This window comes from Rutilus rutilus (assembly GCF_951802725.1).
Source record: "Rutilus rutilus genome assembly, chromosome: 17".
NCBI classification, from domain to species: Eukaryota; Metazoa; Chordata; class Actinopteri; order Cypriniformes; family Leuciscidae; genus Rutilus; species Rutilus rutilus.
In genome coordinates this window covers 34,850,268-34,872,125 of record NC_140230.1, presented here as the reverse complement: position 1 = coordinate 34,872,125, position 21,858 = coordinate 34,850,268, and the positions used below count along the sequence as shown (strand labels likewise).

The 21,858-nt window shown below is 37.9% G+C and overlaps 2 protein-coding genes across 4 annotated transcripts; one reads left to right on the top strand and one right to left on the bottom strand.

The window, feature by feature from the left end:
• Positions 1-8: 8 nt before the first annotated feature.
• On the bottom strand, positions 9-12,253 carry LOC311276039 (uncharacterized protein). The gene is made up of 9 exons (XM_084385467.1): positions 12,142-12,253; positions 11,876-11,927; positions 10,630-10,977; positions 8,982-9,248; positions 6,819-7,103; positions 6,404-6,508; positions 6,263-6,324; positions 4,238-5,752; positions 9-995 (listed from the first exon to the last, which is right to left on the bottom strand). The coding sequence occupies exons 2-9, from the start codon at positions 11,910-11,912 to the stop codon at positions 969-971; spliced, it is 2,646 nt and encodes an 881-aa protein (XP_084241593.1). The 5' UTR covers positions 11,913-11,927; positions 12,142-12,253; the 3' UTR covers positions 9-968.
• Positions 12,254-12,506: 253 nt separating this feature from the next.
• LOC311276038 (uncharacterized protein) lies at positions 12,507-21,811 on the top strand. Of its 3 annotated transcripts, XM_084385465.1 has the most exons (6): positions 12,507-12,702; positions 12,804-12,860; positions 13,367-13,690; positions 13,898-14,125; positions 18,372-18,441; positions 21,136-21,811. In XM_084385465.1, the coding sequence occupies exons 2-6, from the start codon at positions 12,812-12,814 to the stop codon at positions 21,188-21,190; spliced, it is 726 nt and encodes a 241-aa protein (XP_084241591.1). In that variant the 5' UTR covers positions 12,507-12,702; positions 12,804-12,811; the 3' UTR covers positions 21,191-21,811. The 3 variants fall into 3 exon arrangements, with proteins under 3 accessions (XP_084241591.1, XP_084241590.1, XP_084241592.1); XM_084385464.1 differs by having other exon boundaries at positions 12,641-12,860; XM_084385466.1 differs by lacking the exon at positions 12,804-12,860 and having other exon boundaries at positions 12,652-12,702.
• Positions 21,812-21,858: the final 47 nt, after the last annotated feature.

Genomic DNA, 21,858 nt, shown 5'->3' with positions numbered 1-21,858 from the left:
CATTTTTTCATTTCACCGAAAGAGGCGAGTCTTTTTCGAACATCAGCCACAGAATGCTTTTTGTGTACATTGCAGACATTTATAAATGCATGCACTTTGAACTAATATCAACTTTACACTTGAAAGTCAGAGGGGGAATCTTAATGAGAATTCGCACACACACAAAGTGCTACAAATCGAAGAACGTGAGATTAAATGAGTACAATTAAAACTGATTTGTGAGTATTACTGAAAAAAAAAAACTTTCATTAATAAAATTGGGAGAATTTATTTGTAACAACTGCATTAAAGTACATGAAACATCCGATCAAACATTTGGTTTTCATCATGTTTTTTTGTTAGGCCTGTCAACAACCTATTTTACTTAAAGTCATTAGCATTTTCCACATCATTAACAAAGAAATTAAAGAGCTTAATTAATTACACGTCCGTTAGGTCGGTCTCCTTCATACTCAAATGCGCAATCCATCCACAAAAGCACCGTAGCGGATCGCAGTAATTGAGCGGCGTTACAAGAAGCATCTGTGAGCAGAAAGCTGAATAAATAGATGCGAGAGGACAAATAGTGGCAGTCCATTATTTATCATTTAGTAGTTCAGCTCTGCCAGCCATCCTAATTCATTTGGATTTTGTTCGAGTCTTCCTGTTCTGTGGAAAAACACTATATTGTGTTTTATTTTCAGACACTTCAAATCCCATAGCAGCATTGTTCCGACGGATAAAACTCACACTGTGTCCCTATTCAACAGCCATGGCTTTCACATGCCTACGTGACAGCTGTGTAGGAGAAACAAAAAGATCAGTCTTTTTTATCAATAATGTGGTCGCTCTGACAAAATACAAAAGATTTGTATGGCACAATAAGGAATGGCTGAGCATTTGTTTCTTTCCACCAGAGAGACATTGTGCTTTGTAAGAAAGTTTTTTGCAGTGCAAATAGTGTCGATCTAGATGAGCGCTGCATTTTCTCAGCGTCTGGGTCTGCCTCTGTGGACCTGCGGGAGAGAAGAAGGAGAAAAGAAAGAACAAAATGCTTCATTTGATATATATATATATATATCACGTCTAAAGGCCCTTTCACATCACCCGAGTCGGCGTTGCCCAATGAACTGAACTCAGCATGAGCTACAGTGTTACTTCGGTTTAAAGTTCAATTCAACCATTTGCCTCGAATGATTAAAAGACGATCTGCATGATGTATGAAAAGTCTGCCTGGACGATGACAAGTCCAACTTTGCACACAAGTTAATAATCATTTAGAGTAGAAGACACCCAATAATGAAAAAGTCAAACTTTATGAAGAGATATTGGGCCCTATCTTGCACCCAGCGCAATTGACTTTGTACACCGACGCATGTTTCATTCCTATTTTGCACCCGCGCAAAGCGCGCTTTTCCCTCCACAGAAGCACGTCGCTAAACTAGGGAATGAACTTGCGCTCCCTGGGCGGTTCAGCGCAAAAAAGGAGGCGTATTCCGGCGCAAACGTTCCCTGGTGCTATTTTACTGTTCCATAAAACAATTGCGCCACTGGCCAGAAAAAACCTAGTCTAAAGTCAGTGGCGCGTTGTGCGTTGTTCATTATGCTATTTTAAGGGCGCATGCTTGACCATAATGTATAGAGTGCACAACGCTCATACACTGTGATTCTCTAATCTATACAGAAGCAGCAGTTTTCAATTTTGCAAATCATATTATTACAAACGATAGATAGATAGATAGATAGATAGATAGATAGATAGATAGACAATTTATTATAAATATAATAATTTATTATAAAAGCATACATCTAGCTTACACATTTACCCACATTATTATATGCCTGTTTAACCGAAGCTAATTTGGGTGTGTTTCTCCCATCCCCAATGTCACTTCTCTCTCTTTTACGGCCGTGACGAGAGCGTTGGTCTCCTCGGCTGTGAACCGCTCTTGGCGTGCGCCTGGCAAATCCGCCGTTATAATAGCAATACGCCAAGGAAAAAGTGCGTCTGCTCTTAAAGGGAATGTGAGATGATGCTCTGATTGGTTTATTTCACGTTACGCCCAAACCACACCTATGAGTAATGAAGCTACTTCAGACCAACCCATTTTAGATTTGCGCCCGGCGCAAGAGTCATTTATCCCGCCGGGAAAATAGCAACAGCGCCGAGACCCGCCCACAAAGTTACTTGCGCTTTGCGCTTTGACACTTGCGTTTCAGATCGTTAAAATAGGGCCCATTGAATGTGTCATAATAAACCAGGAAAGTCTCACTGGTAAACATTAGTCTACATTAGTTAAAGGAACACTCCACCGTTTTTTTCATATTAAACTATGTTATTCCAATGCATTCTCATCCTAGGGCGTCATATACTGACATTTCATATTTTCATATTTTGACATTTCATCTACATCCAACGCACATGGCACCCTTTAGCGTCAATATGAGACGCAGATAGCTTTGTTCGGTTATGGGTAGGTTTAGGTCTGGGGTTAGACCGCTAGGAGGCGCCTTCTGGCCCATATCTATCTGCGTCTCATATTGACGCTAAAGGGTGCCATGTGCGTTGGATGTAGACGAAATGTCAAAAGCGTCAGTATATGACGCCTTGGGATGAGAACCGGCTGGTTATTCCCTTAACTAAGACGAGTTGATGCATACCTCTCTCGTCTCAGTGCGTGCACTCAATCGCTCTGGCGCGCTGCGACACTTTGATAGCACTTAGCTTAGCCCAGTTCATTCATTAGGGAACAAACAGAGATGAAGCTAGAAGCGACCAAACACCTCCACGTTTTCCATATTTAAATACAGTTACACGAGTAGTTACACGACCAAGTATGGTGACACAAAATAAAACGTGGAGCTTTTCTAAGCAGGTAAAAAGGATAACTATAATGTATGGCGGAATAGCACTTGGGAATAGCACTTGTATAGCACCATACATTATAGTTATCCTTTTTACCCGCTAAGTGCTATCAAAGTGTCGCCGCGCGCCAGAGCGATTGAGTGCACGCACTGAGACGAGAGAGGTATGTATCAACTCGTCTTAGTTAAAGGGATAGTTCACCCAAAAATGAAAATTCTATCATTGTTTACTCACCCTCAAGTTGTTCCAAACCTGTATGAGTTTCTTTGTTCTGCTGAACACAAAGGAAGACATTTGGAAGAATGTTTGTAACCAAACAGATCTCGGTCCCCATTGACTACCATAGTATATTTTTTTCCTACCATGGAAGTCAATGGGGACCGAGATCTGTTGATTACAAACGTTCTTCCAAATATCTTCCTTTGTGTTCAGCAGAACAAAGAAACTCATACAGGTTTGGAACAACTTGAGGGTGAGTAAATGATGACAGAATTTTCATTTTTGGGTGAACTATCCCTTTAAGGGAATAACAGTTTAATATGAGCTGACAATTAATCTAAGTTAATGTTAATTTCAACATTAAATACAATAACATTAGTTAATGCACTGACAAGAACAAACAATGAACAACTATTTTTATCAACTAATATTAATAAATGCTGTTAGGTCATTTTAGCTAATGCATAACATAATGTGAACCATTGAGACCGTATTGTAAAGCGTTAGCACTTATTTAAATCGTGCTGTAAAACTTAGTGAACCCAAGTATTTTATTTTTTGTTTCTAAAATGTGTCAAAACAATAACCGCAGATTCTGTACGAGGCTCAAATACGTGTTTTCACCGTGTACTGTGCACACTGCCCTCTTTCACACCTAGCGACCTCGTGAAATTGCTTTTCTGTGATGATATCTGCAGTGGTTTTCACATGGAGATCAAAACGGTGCAATTAAGGCTTGATGTGAGTCATGTGAAAGAGCCTTAACATTTTCACATCCTCTTAAGTGACTGATTTGGAACACACTACATTGGTCAAACACAAATAGCATACAGCTGAGCTGACGGTGTGAAATTTTAATATGCATTTATTTACATACAAAGCACATTCAAATACTGAGTAAAACTCTCTGTGGGAAAAATGTGCATTTCTCTTGATTTGTCAGCTATCTTGGATTAATTTACTCACTGAGCTCAGTGCAATGCATGGTGGGATTGCATGCATCATATAGGATACCATGAAGGAATGCCTGAACAAGATATCTTAGGATGTAACATAATAATAAAAATGCATTTTTAAATTTCACTAAAACATGGATGAAGTCTTAATTTTTGACACTGTAGCACCTGAGGATCATGACTAGCTCGTGCATTTCACTCATTTAATGTTACTCACCTGTTGCGTGTGCATTGGGTGTCCATGCATGGGATGCATTCCTGCCAATCGTTGAGGGCTCGTATGCCGCACTCGAGTCACGTTTGGTGGTCTGTGTCTGCGTTGCACGTTCACAGGCTGGATGTTGCGCGCCTGTTGCATGCGTTCACGTGGAAGCATCTGGAACTGATCCGGACTCAACACTGGAGGAGGAGTAGGAGGCTTCTGACCCGCTTTGTTGAGCTGCTGGATGGGTCGAGAAGGTCCAGGGTTCTGCAGGGCAGCTTGAGTCTGCTGGATCCGGTTGTCAGAAGGGTTATTGGTCTGGGCGCTGTGTTGGCGTAGTGCAGCCTCAGTAAGAGGAATGGATGGCTGAGCCACGGTCTGATTTGTTCTGGAGGCAGTTTGTGTCTGAGGATGTGTTTGAGGTGTAGTCATTGGATTCTGAGAGGTTTGGATTTGAGGTACTGTAGTCTGTGTGCTGATGCTCTGTTGTATAACTTGCCTCTGCACATTTGGGTCCATTTGAGACTGGCTGAGCACGTTGTGAGCGATTGGTCTTTGGAGGTCTCCTCTTTGGGAGGCAGAAGGAGCTTGGGTTATCCTGCCTGTAGGTTCAGTCTCCTGGTATCTCCCACCAGAACGACCTTGCCGTGCATTTCGTTGTGGAGATCTAGACCGCCAATCCGAGGATCCACTGCTGTCCGAGCTGTCGACTTCACTGTTGGGGTACGCCGGCGTTCCCTGCAAACGGTCCCAAGGCATCTGCTGGAGGTGCGTGTTGGTGCGGGTGTCGTCTGTCTGGTTGTTGGTCCGAACAGGGTTTGATTGTCGAACCTCTGCTGAAGATCGTGAGTTGGTAGTTCGGCGGTTTGCATTGGTTTGGTTGGTAGGGTGCGAGTGGCCCGTCTGAATGAGGGCGTTGGGTTGGCGAAATCCATTTGTTGAAGCATTTGTCCGTGTTTGATTACCCAAACTCAAAGGCTCAGAGTTTACCAAACCAGTCTGAGAAAGATTTTGATGGTTGCTGTTCGTGTGCCGACTCTGTGGTGCACTTTCTCTCTGGTCTGCATGTTGCCGGATTGCCTGACTCGGCTGGTTTGCTTCCGGAGGGTATGTGTTCAAGTTGACATGCACTGTTTGAGGTTGCGCATTGGTAAGCTGGTCAGTGTGTGGCAACGTGTTGAGGTTTACATGAACTGTATGAGCAAGTGCACCAGGCTGAGATCTACCCGTTTGTATGAGAATATTAGGATTGTGCTGGACAGGCTGTGGGAACGATCTCTGAGGGTCATTGTTTGGATATGAATTGTTGTTTTGATGCCCATTGTCTGGGAATGCACTGAAGTTGTGGTGAAATACATCCGTGTTCATATGGCCATTATGATGGAGTGGGTTGGGGTTGCTGGGAATGTTTTGTGGCATTGTGTTGATGTTCCCATTGTTGTTATTGGGAATAGCGGTGAAGTTCTGTGGCAGTGAGTTGTGTAATGTTGGATCAGGGTGGTTTCCATTGACAAGAGCTCTGTTTGCAATCTGAAAAAACAAACAAAAAAAACAGTACTATTGTTAAATTGAAAAAGATGTTAAGGCTGGGCAACATCATGAACTTTGCAATGATTACAAGGTACTTTTATGTGGCCATTATGTTTTATAAAATGCATTAGACTAGTTTTGTAATCCTTATCTTGCAACTAGCAAACATGAGAGTTTTAATAGAAAGAAGTTTTAATACCATATTAAGTAGCAAAAACAGTGCTAGTGTAATCGAGAAAACCTTGAATGAGATCTTAAAACGTGCATCTTAAGGAGTTTATCCTAAAGAGTGAAATTTGGTGCAATTCATTGATGTCCAATTTAATCAAACAATTCAAAACTCAATGATTTATGTCATCTGTAAAAAAAAAATTAAAAAAATTATTCACAATATCTGTGTGTGCAATGTTCATGATGATATGGCTAAAAGAAAATGGAAATATTTTACAGCCCAAGAGGTATTAATCTACATCACACGGAACACAATAATAGAAAGTGGTACTGTCGTACTGTGGTGCCTTCATTCTGGTTTGTCTTCTGAGATCCAATAGCATCTCTGAGTCTCCGATCAACTGTGAATATGAGCATGTCAGAGCCTTTAGCATCAAAAAACAGCAAAACAGCAGACAGAAGCATTGAGGAGGCACGTACCATTTCTTTGTCGCAGGAGCACAATAATGACAATAATAATAATGATGAGTGCAACAACACATGCGACAACAATCCCTGCTACGGCCCCTCCACTGAGACACGTACCTGTGAAGCAGGAGAACACGATTTTTAGATTTTACATTTGAAGACTTAGATTAGCAAGCACCCCAAAGAACAGAGAAAAACACATCACAGAATCATCAATAATGGAGCTAGCAAACAGGAGAAAGTATCTTGCAGAGGAAATGCATTGTGGGCGGACGGAAATTATGACTCCTTCCAGCATAGTGACACACGAATTTATCAATCCTGTAGTTGATTACTCCCTCTCCGGTCAAGAAAATGAATTTCAGGCCGAAGAATGAACTGACAGATGCATCCGTCACTGCAGTGCCACAGAGAGCCATTAACTCACCCACAATGGCCAGGTCTATCTGCTGCTTCGATGCTCCTCCTGTGATGTCATTCCGCGCGGTGCAGGCGTAAGTGCCACTCTGATTGGTGGAGAAGAGCTGCAGACTCAGCACGCCACTCCCTGATTGGCCGGCGGTCACCGGCTGGCCGTTGAGTGCCCATGAGAAGGAGGCAGGAGGGAGAGAGGTAGACGTACAGGTGAGACGCACCGTCTGGCCCACCGTTGCATCTCCACCGCCAACGCACTCACTCGAGGTCTTAGTCAACTGTGGGGCGTCTGGACCATCTGAGGAACCAACAATATTAAAGATTAAAATGCTTAAAGGGGTCATATAATGGTACATGCACTTTTACAAGTTGATTCTATGAGCAGAATGGCGTCTAAGCGATTGTGGTGTTCTGTTCTCGGGTGTAATGAGGAACACAGCATCATTTTGATGTTCCTAAATCCGAACCGCTGAAGACGCAGTGGCTGAGTTTGTTTTCGAAGGGAATATTCCCCACGATTAACGTCAATGCTTTCATGTTTGCGCGAATCATTTCACACACCAGACTGCTTTACAAACGAGGGTCAGTAACGTTATAAAGCTGGTTTTGCTAAGAAGCTGCTCCTGAAAATAGGATCGGTACCAACTATTCGTGTTCCTGCTGCACCTCCAGAAGAAGAAGTGAGTGTAACGTTTTATTAACCTTTATATTAATCTTTATATTAATCTTTGCAAATCGCTTGCTGCACGCTTCACGATGAATGCGGCTGTTTACACTCAGGGTACATTACGGCATGTTTTCTATGTACGACGTTCTCAATATAATTCATAATCCCACGTTTATAATGATCAACACGTTATGGTTATTGTGTTATTACAAACGGTGTCTGCACAGAACAGAGGGGCGGGGTGAGCAAAGCTCATTATCATTTAAAGACACATGCACTTAAACGGCGTGCTGAAAACGTCAAAAGTCTGATTATTTATGATGCATGAATAAGCCTGAGATCAGTGTACAATTGTATTCACATTATGAAACACTGCAGTTCAAAACAAAATACTAAAACCAATAAAACTCAACCAAACAGAAAAGCAAAAATAATGACAGTTTGGTTTCTGTAGTCATCGGCTGGCCTGTTGGTTGAGCCGGTGTTGTCATGTTCCTCAAAAATAGCAATTTGTCACTAGTGGGGCAGAAATTATTCCTCAATTATGTCTTATATGTCATGGTTATGGTTGTCCAACAAACTGGAACATTATAAGCTCTTTGGTTAATTTTATGTCATATGTCTGCGCTGTCTCTGAACAAATGCTGTTGATGTAAAACATGCAGTTAGCAGAGAAAAACGCAAGACATTTTCACACAAGGTTGACGTGCAACGAATATAAACTCTTTTGAGGTAAACTCTTTTTGTAATTTGCACATTACAAATTTGATGCACTAATAATATACATTTTCTAGACCAGTAGATGTTTTACTGTTTTACTCAACCAGGGGGTTGCAAGATTTCTTAAATATATTATTGATAGATCAATATATTAAAATGATTTACCATAATGACAAATCAAACATTAAAGTAAGCTAAACAGACATGAAAACTGACAGATTTCTCATTTCAATTTGTTTCATTCATATTTCTGACATATTTTCTTTAACAGTCTTTTTCCATTTAAGAACAAATCTTTCCACAGTCTTGGAAAACCTAGTATCACTGAGATACTATTATAATTTATATTTTTATTTCAGTTTTAGAGTAAAGGGAATTGGAAGGTAAAGTTAAGGGAATTTCTATTTTTTTTTTTTTAGAAGAATTCACAGAGAAATTGCTAAAAAAAAAAAAAAATTATCTAGTAGTTCATTGATAAAAAATCATTGGTCATAAAAAGTGTGAATTCTGGAGAACGTTCACTTCTTCAATCTACTGGAATAATGGATTTTTTTGTTTTGTTAAATTATTTTAATGTATGTTTTACCGCTATTATGTACCATATATACCATGGAGTTACATTTCCAGCCAAAAACTGTAATATATACAGTTACTGTAAAAAACAAAACAAACAAAAAAACATGTACAGTGATATTTACAGTTACTGCAAAATTCTATATAATATAGAAATTCAGCAAATGGTGACTAGTTTCTGCAACAATGACACAACAGTAATGGAGAATGACTCACAGTAGACGCTGAGGGCGGCGGTGGCTGTTTGTGCACTGACGGCGTTGCTGACGGTACATGAATACTCCCCGGCATCATCTCTCCTGGCTGGCGAGATGATCAGAGACCCAGCGCTGATAGTAATGCGGGTGTCAGAGGACAGAGCAGCGCCTCCTTTACCCCAGACCACACTGACCTCTGAACCCGCAGACCAGCGGCAACTCAGCGACACATTCGCACCTTCCAGAGGAAGAGGAGGCGGAGACAAACTCACTCCGTTCACAGCATCTGAAGATGGACAACAAGGACAGGGTATGCCACGACTTCTTATCTCACAATTCTCACTACTGCAACTTTATATCTTTCAGTTCTGGCTTTTTTTTGCGAGCGTTTGTATCACACAATTTTTTTTCCTAAGAATTGCGAGATTGTATATTGCAATTCTGAGTCTATATCTCATAATTTTGTTTTGTTTTCTCCTGTAATTCTGTTTACATCTCGCAATTCTGACATTTTGTCTCGTAATTCTGAGTTTACATCTCGTCATCTTAAGAACTTCTGAAATAAAATAAGCCGGTGTGGTGTGGTGGTATCTTCGATGTCCTGAGGTATAGCTTTAACAGCATCAATAGTGTAATACTTAGTTTATAATCAGAATATGGTCACTTAAATAGTCAAGGCTAGCATTAATTTAGTTATTCAAACATAAGACAATGTAAAAAAAAAGACGCATACCAGTCTTCCTGTACAGCTAAATTAAATTTGACCATTAGTTTACACACTTTCATTTGGAAAAAATAGTGTCAAGAGTGCAAATTAAAGATTTATTGTGCACTTTAGTTTTCACAAGTGTGCTGAAATCTGAGCTTGAGCTACACTGACTGACAGCTTCTGTGATTATAAAGGGAGTATACGCTTTCTGTGTAATCCATTCACAGTTTAAAGGAAAGTTGTTGTTTTTCATGAGACTTTGTGACGTTTCCTACTTCATACTTAACAACAAAAAAAGTGCTAAACCTTGACAAAATTTATCTTAAAACCTAGTGATTTTAGAATGTTTAATATTTGTTCAAAAGCTAAATGTGCGGAATTTTTTTTAATAGGAAATGGCTAATATGAGACAATAAATGTTTCTCTGCCGCCATCTACTGGTTATAGTCGTAATTAATGTATTTTTTAAATACAAGTGTTTTCTATCAAATGTTGGATTTCCTACATCTTGAGACGTTCGGTTTTACAAATGGGGACAATCTCAGAAGAATGAACAAATAATGTTTTTAGTCATCACATTAAAAACGTGGGGAAAAAAAAGTGTGTCCAATTACAGACATCCGTGTTTCTTATTCCAACGTTCCCATTGGCTTCTGGCACTGACACTGGTTTATTGGCAAATTATGTAAGTGTGATAACTGCATTACATTAAAAAGTCAACCATTGATGGTTTCACTGGAAATGCCCAAGCTGGCTTATCGAAAAACCAGGAAGTAACCGTGCATATGATCAATTACGAGTTTATATCTCGTAATTCTGAGAAGAAAAGTCTGAATTGTGAGACAAAAAGTTGCAGTTACCTTTTTTTTTTCTTTTTTTTTTGTGGCAGAAATAAGTTTCAATAACAGGGTGAGTAAACAATGTTTTCTATTCGTTTAAGTCACGTGTAGCATCATACCGAACACCTTGAGCTGCACTGAACGGGTGTTCACACCGAGTCCAGAGGTAGAAGAGGGTTCGACAGAGACGCTGTAGTTTCCAGAATCACGGAGCTGGCTGTCACTGATTTTGAGCTGAGTGGCAGTGACTGAGATTCTGTTCTGATACTGTTGGACGGGCAGTATAGAAGGGTTACCGTTTACCCACATCGCCAGTGTAATCCCTCCGCTGTCAGTCCATCTGATAAGAGGCACGTTAGACACGGTCTGTACTGTAAAGATAGCATCTTTCCCTGATGCCACCAACACTGGTGTCTTCTCAAACTGAACTGGAACAGGGTCCAGACACACAGCGACCAAAGGCAAACCTATGGAGAGTTAGTGATGGAAAGTTAGTGAAAGCTGCTTCAACAGTTAATACAGTTCACTTACAGGCTTTATGTATGTATTTGCATAAAAAAATAAAAATAAAAATAAGCAAGTTTTATCTGATGCTGCTCAATGCAAAAGATTTTAATATAAATATGATTTTAAACGGATGTGAATTGGATGCATAAAGTCAGTTCTTCTCCTTAAGTTCACACAGATGTCCTATCAAAGTAGAAAGGTTTAGTTCGTCACATTAACAATGGGAATGTGTACAAACACGCAATACAAACACAAAGAAAGAAAGATAGTGAAAATGCCAATGCATCTGAAAGAAATGCACTCATATAGCCTAGGTGTGGCATGAGGAGACAAACGATGGGCTTAAAAGAGCTCAAACAAAAGGCAGAATGCTGTAAAACAGGTGCAACTCAACTGTGTGACACAATTCAGTATGTCAGAGCTTTAAGTATTTCGTGCATCTGTCTGCGATTTTTTGGCATCAGTGTTTTGAAGTGATCCCCTGATATAATCCAGACGTTCCTAACACTAAAGTGTTGGTTATTATATGAACTAATTGTTTTCACATTATCTTCCTAATTTTTTATATTAAAACTGAGTTTGTACTGATACCCCTAGTCAAATTATGAAGGCTATCTTTTATTTTGCATCAGTTATCTATTGCAAGTTGCTTTTGTTAATGCTGTATTTTTTCAGGTTTGTTGATATGAACATATGAATCAGATGTATTTTCAGTGAAAAATTAAGTGTTTTACATGTTAAGTATATTATTGTTGTTGTCTAATTTAAACGGGGTACTGTAAAATGCACGGGTGCTTCTTCTACAAAATCACATCTGGCAATCGTGATCGTGACACAGATTGAAGACACAAAACTCACTTATCAATGAGAAAATCAGCAGCAGCAGTGTGTTCATGTCAGTCTGGATGGCCTGAGCAAAAACATTACATTAGTTTCCAGATGTTTCATTCAATCACACATTAAAGCATATAAATCATAATAAGAGACATTCTGTCAAAATAAAAGAGATACTGACATCAATCACTGTTATAAGGGATTGCTTTAACAACTTAGCTGGAATTCGGTGCTCAAGCACGATTATTATAGAATTAAAATGAGAAATTAAAGCTGTTATATAGACTCACTAAGCAGTCTTCGTGTGGTTTTCATTTTCGTGTCTTTAAGTCCGTGTGTGGGGTGTGTGGTTTCGGCAACAGACGACGCCTCGCTTTAACTTCCTGATTACCTGTCGACGCCTCACGGCATCATCACAACAACAACTGAGATCATCAATCATCCTTAGAAGGAAAAATATACATTGGAAATGTAATAATAAATATTCAATTAATTAATGAATTAATTCTCTGATTCATATTTGTACATGGATACGTTTTTCTACTTATTAATTATTACAAAGCCATTTTTTAAAATTATTGCAATATATGTTCTAGCATATTATTACAATATATGTAGCATATTCATCATAAAAATCAACTTTCGATAGAGCAAACGTTTAATAGGATTTCACTAAAAAAAAAACTTACGTTCGGTTGACGTCGGTTGTGGGCGCCGCCTCCCCATATAGTTCATTATTGACGTAATGTCACGTAACGTTCAAAACTCATCTCGTTAATTGTAATAACTGCAATACGATCTCACTACAACAGAAAGACAGTAAACACGGAGTTTAAGCTTCGAAAGTCAAGGTAAGATTGTTTTTTTTTTAGACCTGGCCAACCAGTCAGTCTCACCTGAATGCAAGAAAAAAGAAAGGCAGAAATCATTTCAGTCTCTAATGACTTGTCAGGTGTCATCATGGGATCTTGGATGTTGGTTTGGATTCTGTGTACCACAGTCATTCTGAGTGAGTATGTCTGGTGTTATTGAATGAAATAGTTCATTATTAAACTATAAAACCTGTTTGGGCATGTAATATTACTTCAAAGGCAAGTCTAATCTCTGTGTTTCTTTAATGTTTTTCTCGGAAGCAAAGAAAAGTTTTATCCACAAACATTCATCGAATTAAAATTGTTAAAGTAAAACATGGAAATGACATCAATACAGAAAATATATCAAAATAAACCCTGTAAATAAAAAAATGCTATTTTAATATTAGAATGCATTTAGAAAAATAAATAATAATTCACCACTTATTGAGTCATTTGGAGTGACAAAATCAATTTCTAAATAATTGTCATGCTTGTAAGTTTGGAAGAGTGAAAGTTTTGCATCCTAAAACTATTGCTTTACAATTATTATGCATGCATTTGTCAAAAAAAGTGGTGAAACTAAAAGGCAATGGGACCAGTCAGTTTGCAAACCCTATGTAATATTATAACATATTCATTATTTTTGAATAACTGTCCCCAGTGCCTGTGTGTCTTCATGGATCAATATCAGTACATATTAAGACTGGACGACCTCTCTATGTTGCGCTTGGTCAAACTCTTGTTTTGGAAGCCGTAATCAAGAAAAATCCAGACGACGTGATAGAAATGGTGACGTGGGACCGAGGGAGAGGCAAGGAACATTTCAGACTCTCAGACTCTCATGGAAGCAGAATATCTTTGAAGAAAGACATTGCACTTCTGCGGATCATTGATGTTGCAGAAGGAGACTTTGGGATCTACAAGGTCACCGTTACAGACAGTAAAGGATTACAGGAGCATGACTCTGTAGAAGTGCGAAAGATAGGTAAATATGTCCGTAATTTCCATTTTATGACTGACCTGTGCACCAGTTGTTTTGAATATTTTCTTGTCATGCACAGCTATTTAAATTCAAAGGCATGTCGTGCAGAACACACACACACACACACACACACACACACACACACACACACACACACAAAAACCAGTTGAACAAGTTTCTTTTTTTACATACTACTTTATCTCCTTTCAGAGGAACCTCCGAAGGCGGGGATTGCACGTGTGTTGGAGTGTGTGGTGGATGAACATGACAAGGCGCAGTGGGACAGTCCTCAGTTCTCATGGCTGATTGATGGCGTTCCACTAACCAATCAAAACAGCAGTAGACTCAATATTTCAGAGGTTCAGGGAGTTAACTACACCTGCGTCATCAAGAGCAGCCTCGGCGTAACGCTCACGACGCATTACGAAGCAGCAAAAGGTATTTTTCAATGTAGAGAATCTATGGCTAGGTTTGGGTATCGTTTGAATTTTAACCATCCCGATTCTTATCAAATCCTATTTTCGATTCCAAGAAGGTAAAAAAAAAAAAAAACCTTGGATATCATTCACATTTATTCTAAACCTTATTGCAAAACATTTCACTGTAGCAGAATACCATAAAATAATATACAGGCTAAAGAACGCTTGCACAAGGAACTTTTGCTTGTGGTTTAGAAATTCCATAGCAAAAATAACTAGCCTAACTAATATACATTTCAAGCATTTTTAAAGACAAGTAAACACTCAAATAAAGCAAATAAAAAATTAGCAATCGCACAAATAAATACAACAGAACAAAGATATGATTGAAATAAAAAAGTATTTTAAGATTTTTAGGTATTCGGGTACATAAACTGTAATCAAATGTAAAATAACACTGCACTTTAAAAAATAAAATATGCGTTACCAATATATTTACAAAAGTTATTCAGTCAAGAACAGCAAGTGAATTTTCTCTTACTCTTTTGTTGTTATTGTAGAGACGGCAGCAGGAATGTGAGGCTGCTGTCACTTTAAGAGCTGCACGCATCCAATATACTGTTACACGTGCGTTTTCTTTCTCAACGGTTTACGTTCACTTAAAGCAACACTAAGGCCGGCGACACACTGGTTGCATGGCGTGAGCGTCTCAGCTGTGTGGCGTGTCCGTTTTTATTTCGGCTCCCATGTTAACAGGTTAGAGCTTGCACACTGCGTGCATGCTAGAAATAGAACCATAGACAGTATATAAACTGGACACAGTGACCCCATAGACTTCAACGGAGAAAAGTGAAGCAAATTAGAAGCACTCACTTCCTGATGGCAGTACGCGCAGACTCAAACTCAGCTTGACGACGTGGATGTGACGTGAGCAACCTGTCTGACAGTTGTAAGTCTTCTAGTAGCTGTGCCCAGCGAAATCTGAATCATTCCCTTCCGAATCTTGCAGAAACGGAGAGTGTGAGTAGGAGCTGTCCATGAGCTAGGAGCAGGAGCAACTTTATGATTCTCTATGGGCTTCTCCCTTGACTTTATCGGACTTTATACCTCCACGTCCCCCCGATTGACTGCGAGCTTCTCCTCCTGTCTATACGGTCATTTCCAGAGAGTCGCGTGGTTATGACGCAATCGTTAGCCTACTTTTACAAAAACGGCTTCTACGGGGGCCATAACGTAAGATACAAGGTAATGGAGCCATTTATACATTGTCATGTTTCTTTAGAAATAAACAATGGACAAATGGAGTCTTTAAACGCCTCAGATGTGAAGTTATTCGCTGTCAAAGTGACGCCAAAATGAATGGGAGTCAATGGATTACCCCCCTGAATAGAACCGACGCAAATTTTTCACGCGACACGCAACCGTGTTGGAAGCGTTTCCAGGCAAAATAGAATAGGAAAAGATGTTTATATGTCATTTTGACACGAATACATAATAATAAATTACATTTTGATGTTTGAAAGTCTCTAGGTTTTGACATAAATGCAGATCTAAATGTAATTAAAAAATATTATCGATTTTCAAATATTGCACCTGTCAATACAGAACGAAATATTCTGTAGCCTATTTTGCCGTCAACACTGCCGACGTTGTCTTTGCTGCTATATATTTATGTTTAACATGAAGTATAGGCCTTCCACAACTCTCTCCCCATATGTCGAATATATCACCAATGAGGCTTATCATATATCACCTAGCAGCAGCAGCGTCATGTCAGACACGTTTCTGGTGTGCGAAGACATGGAAAACGCCCCGCTCACGCCACGCAGCCAGTGTGTCGCCGGCCTAAAGACCTTTTCCTCTTCGGTCCCCCTACAGGTTGGAAGCGGAATTGTCCATTACCGCTGTCGTAAATAATTTAGCCTACCGTCGCACGCACGCTCGCTGTTTATCCAGCACGGGCTTTGGAATGAACGATGCCCACAGACAAAGTAGAGTTGCATGATTTTATGAAAGTATGATGTATTGCGACATCAGAAACGAAGAAAAACTAAATAATGACTATTGTAACGCTTGCCGTAAAGCAAGTCAAATTTGTAGTTTTCTTATGTCTCATTCGAACTACAGAGACGCGACGTAAACTTGCATAGTGTGGTTATAGCGGATATAGGGTCGCATAGCGAATCCAGAAGTGCCGTTCACCCTGTTACGACTTGATGAACCACTGATACGATTTTGGAAACATTATTCTAAGGTAAAAAATTATCTTTAGTGTTGCTTTAAGACATAACCGACTGTGTTTACGAGGACATTTTGATTTTGATTTTTGTGTGTATTTATCCGTTTAAATACACAAAGACACGTAAGAGAACTCAGCACAGAAAACAGGGCGCGACTCTTCTTGCGCTTGAATGGTTTAAAGTCATATTAAAATGCACACACAGGAATCGACAAGCAGAATGGCTCATGTCTTATCGAATCCACAGTTCTTGAAAATTTGGAACCGGTTCTCGACACCAAACCCTACGTATGGCTTTTATGAATATTTAGGAGTAAACGTGATGTTAGGTAGTTAACGTGATGTGATGTCCTTCATGTCTCCAAATCACCCGTAATGTAGGACTGAGTGGTTTGACAGTATCTAGATTTAGTTTTGATGCATCAAATCTGATCTTTTGATTTACACGATTAAATGATAAAGAAAAAATGGTAACACTATACAAAAATACAACTGTTAATAAAAATACAACTGTTAAAGGGATATTTCACCGCTGGAAAGATGAATGTGTATTTAAATTGGGTCATTTATGTAGTAGAAATGTGAAATTATTTTAGAAGTTGGTGCCTTCTAGACTGAAAAAAGCCAGAAAATGTATTTTTGGCTCATGTGGATGAAAGACTACAACTCCCAGAATGCACTTGCTTCGCTGCCCTAGGAGGCCACTCCCAAGCCACGCCTACCGGTTATAGAGGGCAGTGTCGGAAGAAATGATACAGCTAGGCTACTAGTCGACTCGAAACTGAAAAGACGGCGTTTTTATCGTGAGATCCCCCTATGGGCGGGTTGAAGACATGCGGAACTAGCGCCTCCTACTGGCTGGAGTCTCTCGCCTCTGATGCTAAATGACGATTTTTGCGTCATCTGAGGTTTTTTTCCAGACCCACAATACAGAAATCTCTCGTCTCAGGGGGACATGAGGGAGGGAAGCACGGTCACTCGAAAATACTACCGGGTTTCTACTGATACAAAGCTTAATGCTAATTGGTGAAGTATCCCTTTAATAAAAATACAACTCATTGTTAGTTCATGTTGGCTCAGGTCCAGTAAATAATGTTAACAGATACAACTTTTTTTATTTTAATAATGCATTAGTGAGTCTTGAAATTAACTAAGATTAATAAATGCGGTAACACTTTACAATAATGTTCAAATGTGTTAACTGATGTTAACAAATGAGACCTTATTTTTAAAGTGTTACCAAAAATGCTTTCAAGGTATTTTTCATTATTAAGTCGTTAAATTGTAACACTGAAAACCAGGGAAGGCAGGAAGAGATGAGGATCTGTGTGCAAAAAGTAGTTCAATGAAAACAAAACCAAAACAGGGAAACACTGAGAACACGAACATGCCAGAAACATTCAACGACTGACCAAGCAAGACGGGAAACACAAGAGCAGGAAATAAAGACTACAGGCGACTACAAACATGGCAACCAGGACAGGAAACAGGAAGTCTAACAAAAGTCAGGCCAGGGAACATATATTAACATAGCTAATTTAGCTATAACAAATCGAACTTTATTGTAAAGCGTTACCAAATATTTTACATATACGTTTTTTTTTCAAGGGCTGTTATTCATCAAAACTTTTGTTACATTTATGCATAATATAATTCATATTAATAAGACAGACAAGCCTTTATTTCATTACATCATAACCTGCTTGTCTGTGCAAACGGTCCTCACCACTTTTTGACACCAGTACATAGAACTGAACTGTCAAACAAGAAAACTAGATCTGCTGAAAACTTGTCTTTGCCAGATTCAGGCTCTCCTTCTCAAACCCTCTGATTTTCAATCCTTGCTCAGTGCAGTGACCTTGAAATCATTGCTGTGTTTTTGGGCCCATAATATCTGCTTGTGGCTGTATATCGATTCATTTCTTGAGGTGTACATTTTTGGAATAAAGAGTCTTCAAGTGGATTGCACTCTTCATATGGTTTCTAAAGTAATGTCAGTCAGCTTGTGTTGTGTTTGACTCTTCAGAATCTCCGTCCTGTTATACGGGACTGATTGCAGTTGGAGTGGTAGTAATAACAGCACTCTGTGTGGCCGGGTAAGTCCGCTTATCTCTTCTGCTATGTGGGTCATTGACGAATAAGGTTTTTAAAAGTGTAAAAAAATAGAATGGAGATACAACTATATTTGAAACCATTTTTTAGTTTAGGTGTTAACAATAAGATTGTGTGGTTTGTACAATCAATTAACACTGTTTTTTGTCATTTTTTACAAGATGGAAAAAATTTGTCACAGAAAAAAGTCTTTCGGTTTAACCACTGATTTGAAAGTTAAAACCTGATTTGACATTGATGTTGAGATAGTATATAGTGTGTACCACGGAAGAAATATTAAATAAAATTATCACTGATCTCATAAATGTAATCATTTATTGGACTACTCTAAACACTCCAACATATTCAAGTAAAACACTGCACAGGGAAAGGAGAAAAGGGGAAATGTAAAAAAAAAAGAGCCTTATCTGCTTTATATTTGTATTATTGTAGTTCCTTTAGTTATTAAAAACAATATTATTCCATTTAAATATTTACTATATCGGTTTTACCGAATGACCTTTTGACACTTCAAAATCTTTAAAATACCTTTCTATGTAGTAAAATATAATTAAAACCTTTTGGATTCAGTAAAAGAGATCAAGTTGTACTACCTTACATACTTTGGATGTTATATATTTGTTTTTTTAATTATTATTAAGGCCTTTGGACAAAAAAATGACCCGTCACGTCATTGACCCATATATATATAAAATAGACAGTATATGTGTGTTTTAGGGCTGGGCTATATATAGGGTACAAGGAGGCTAAAGGCTCCCTTGATTTTATTTTCCTCTAAACCACTAGATGGCACAAAAACTTTCCTAAACATCCGCTTTTCAAGATGCACGTGGAAATTTGACTGATCCTTGATCGGGCAGCAGCAAAGTTTATTCTGAGCAAATTTTATTTCATATTTAATGTTTTTATATATGTATATATATATATATATAGTAGATTTAAGTTGCAAATGAGAATCGATCAAATTATTGACATATTTTGAGACAACGATTTTGTAAATGATTTTCAGTTTTGTTCAAGGTAATTAAAGCAACAGTTTTTCAATAACGGAAGAATATGTATTTGTGTTAACAGGGAAACAATAATTAACATTATAATAAACAATGGCTGACTTTTCCATTTGTTGACATGGCATTATTAGACTCAGATGGTAAATATCATATATTAAGTTAGAGATAATCGCCATATTTATTATGAAACCATCATATTTAAAAAATATCATTTATTGTTACTACTGTAAATCTATATTCAATTATTATGGGATCTCCTTCGATACTTTCAGAATCTTCACTTTTTAAAAGAATTTTGCTTCTGTATTTTGAAAATGTTTTTATATTCACATATTTTAATGGCAGTATATTTATTGAAAATTTTATTTAAAATAGTATGATTGTTTTGAACAAGTATTAACGGTCTTAGACATTATTAAAAATGCATTATTTTAGCTGAGGTATTTATGGTTTTTATGATTTATTTTCACACAAAATCTATTGCTCCATCAATGTTTACTACAAACATATATATTTTTTCTGCAATCATACACTATGGGTATAGAAAAGCTAATTTTTCTTAAGGTGTGCCTTCAGCCCCATTGTACCATATATATATATATATGTGTATGTATGTGTATATTTATATATATATACAGTGCAATGCATAAGTGAATACACCCATGCTAAAGTTGACTAAAAAGAGGAATAAAAAATCATCTTTTGGAAATTGAACTTAATGCCTTAATTAAAAAAAATTAGGAAAAATCCAACCTTTAAGGACACCGATTTTCTTTGTGAATGAATAATGTATCGTGAATAAATAAATGTTCTTCCTTAAAATACATGGTGCATAAGTGTGTACACCCCTATGTTAAATTTCCATAGAGGCAGGCAGATTTTTATTTTTAAGTATTTAAAAAAAAATGTTTTTAGGATACTATGCATCCTGATAAAGGATCCTTGGCCTTTGGAATTAAAATAGCCCCACATCATCACATAGCCTTCACCATACCTAGAGATTGGCATGGTTTTATTTCAGTTAGCCTAATAGCTAGTTTGATTTGCATTGAGAGATGATCTTATGGAAAGTACCCCATGCCAATCTCTAGGTATGGTGAAGGCTATGTGATGATGTGGGGCTATTTTAATTCCAAAGGCCAAGGGAACTTTATCAGGATGCATAGTATCCTAAAAAAAATACTTAAAAATAAAAATCTGCCTGCCTCTATGGGAATTTAACATAGGGGTGTACTCACTTTATTTACGATACATTATTCATTCACAAAGAAAATTGGTGTCCTTAAAGGTTGGATTTTTCCTAATTTTTTAAATTAAGGCATTAAGTTCAATTTCCAAAATATGATTTTTTATTCCTCTTTTTAGTCAACTTTAGCATGGGTGTATTCACTTATGCATAGCACTGTATATGTGTATATGTGTGTGTGTGTGTGTGTGTGTGTATATATATATATATATATATATATATATATATATATATATATATATATATATATATATATATATATATATATATTCAACTTTACATAATGTAAATGATAAATATAATACAAATATAAGAATTGAGATGTCAAATTATTGTTGACATTTAAAAAATAATATCTTTAGCCCAGCCCTAGCCTGTTCACTTGGTTATTTTTCACATACTGTTCACTTTTTTTATTCCAGGTTATTTGTCATGAAGAAACGCAGGGAAAGCCACTACCAGCCAGCCAGGGAATGAGCAGTCACTCACACACTCAAAGACAGCTGTTTATTTGATTTAAGCATTTAAAGAGTTTTATTGTGATTTATTTTTGATTTAATTTATTTCACCTATGTTGATGTACATGCTTTTTCCCTCTTTTTTTCAAAACATTAATGCATATAAATGCATATAATTAGCATTTAATGCATTGTTTTTTTGTTGTTGTTTTAAATTATTGTTCATTCTGAATATATGCAACTCTCTGCCAAGTTCTCAGCTTCCAGGTTTAAATGTTCTCAGGGGAAATCGTGTTTTCTTACTGTTAGATGTGAAAAAACGTTGACTTGATTCCGTGCAATTTTTCAGTTCGGTCAAATTGTACATTTGTTTTACTTATTTATGACAGAGGAATGTGCTCGTGTTTATTGTGAGGAATTATACTGTTCACTTACTGTGCAAGTGCCTGTAAGATTTTGTTTACAAGAAAAAATGGATATCATTCCTCTTCATTTGTGATCTACCTCATTTGTTCTTACTGTGCTGTTTGACAATAAGTTGTTTGTACAGTGAATAAAGCGTGTGACGTGATCTTCAGAGGGTTTGAGCGTGTGGAAGATCTGCTTGTTGAAACGGAGAATAGTGGCTTTACTCCACAGGAAAGGGAAAAGGGAAAAAGGAAACGACTCGCTCTGCAAACACGGTGA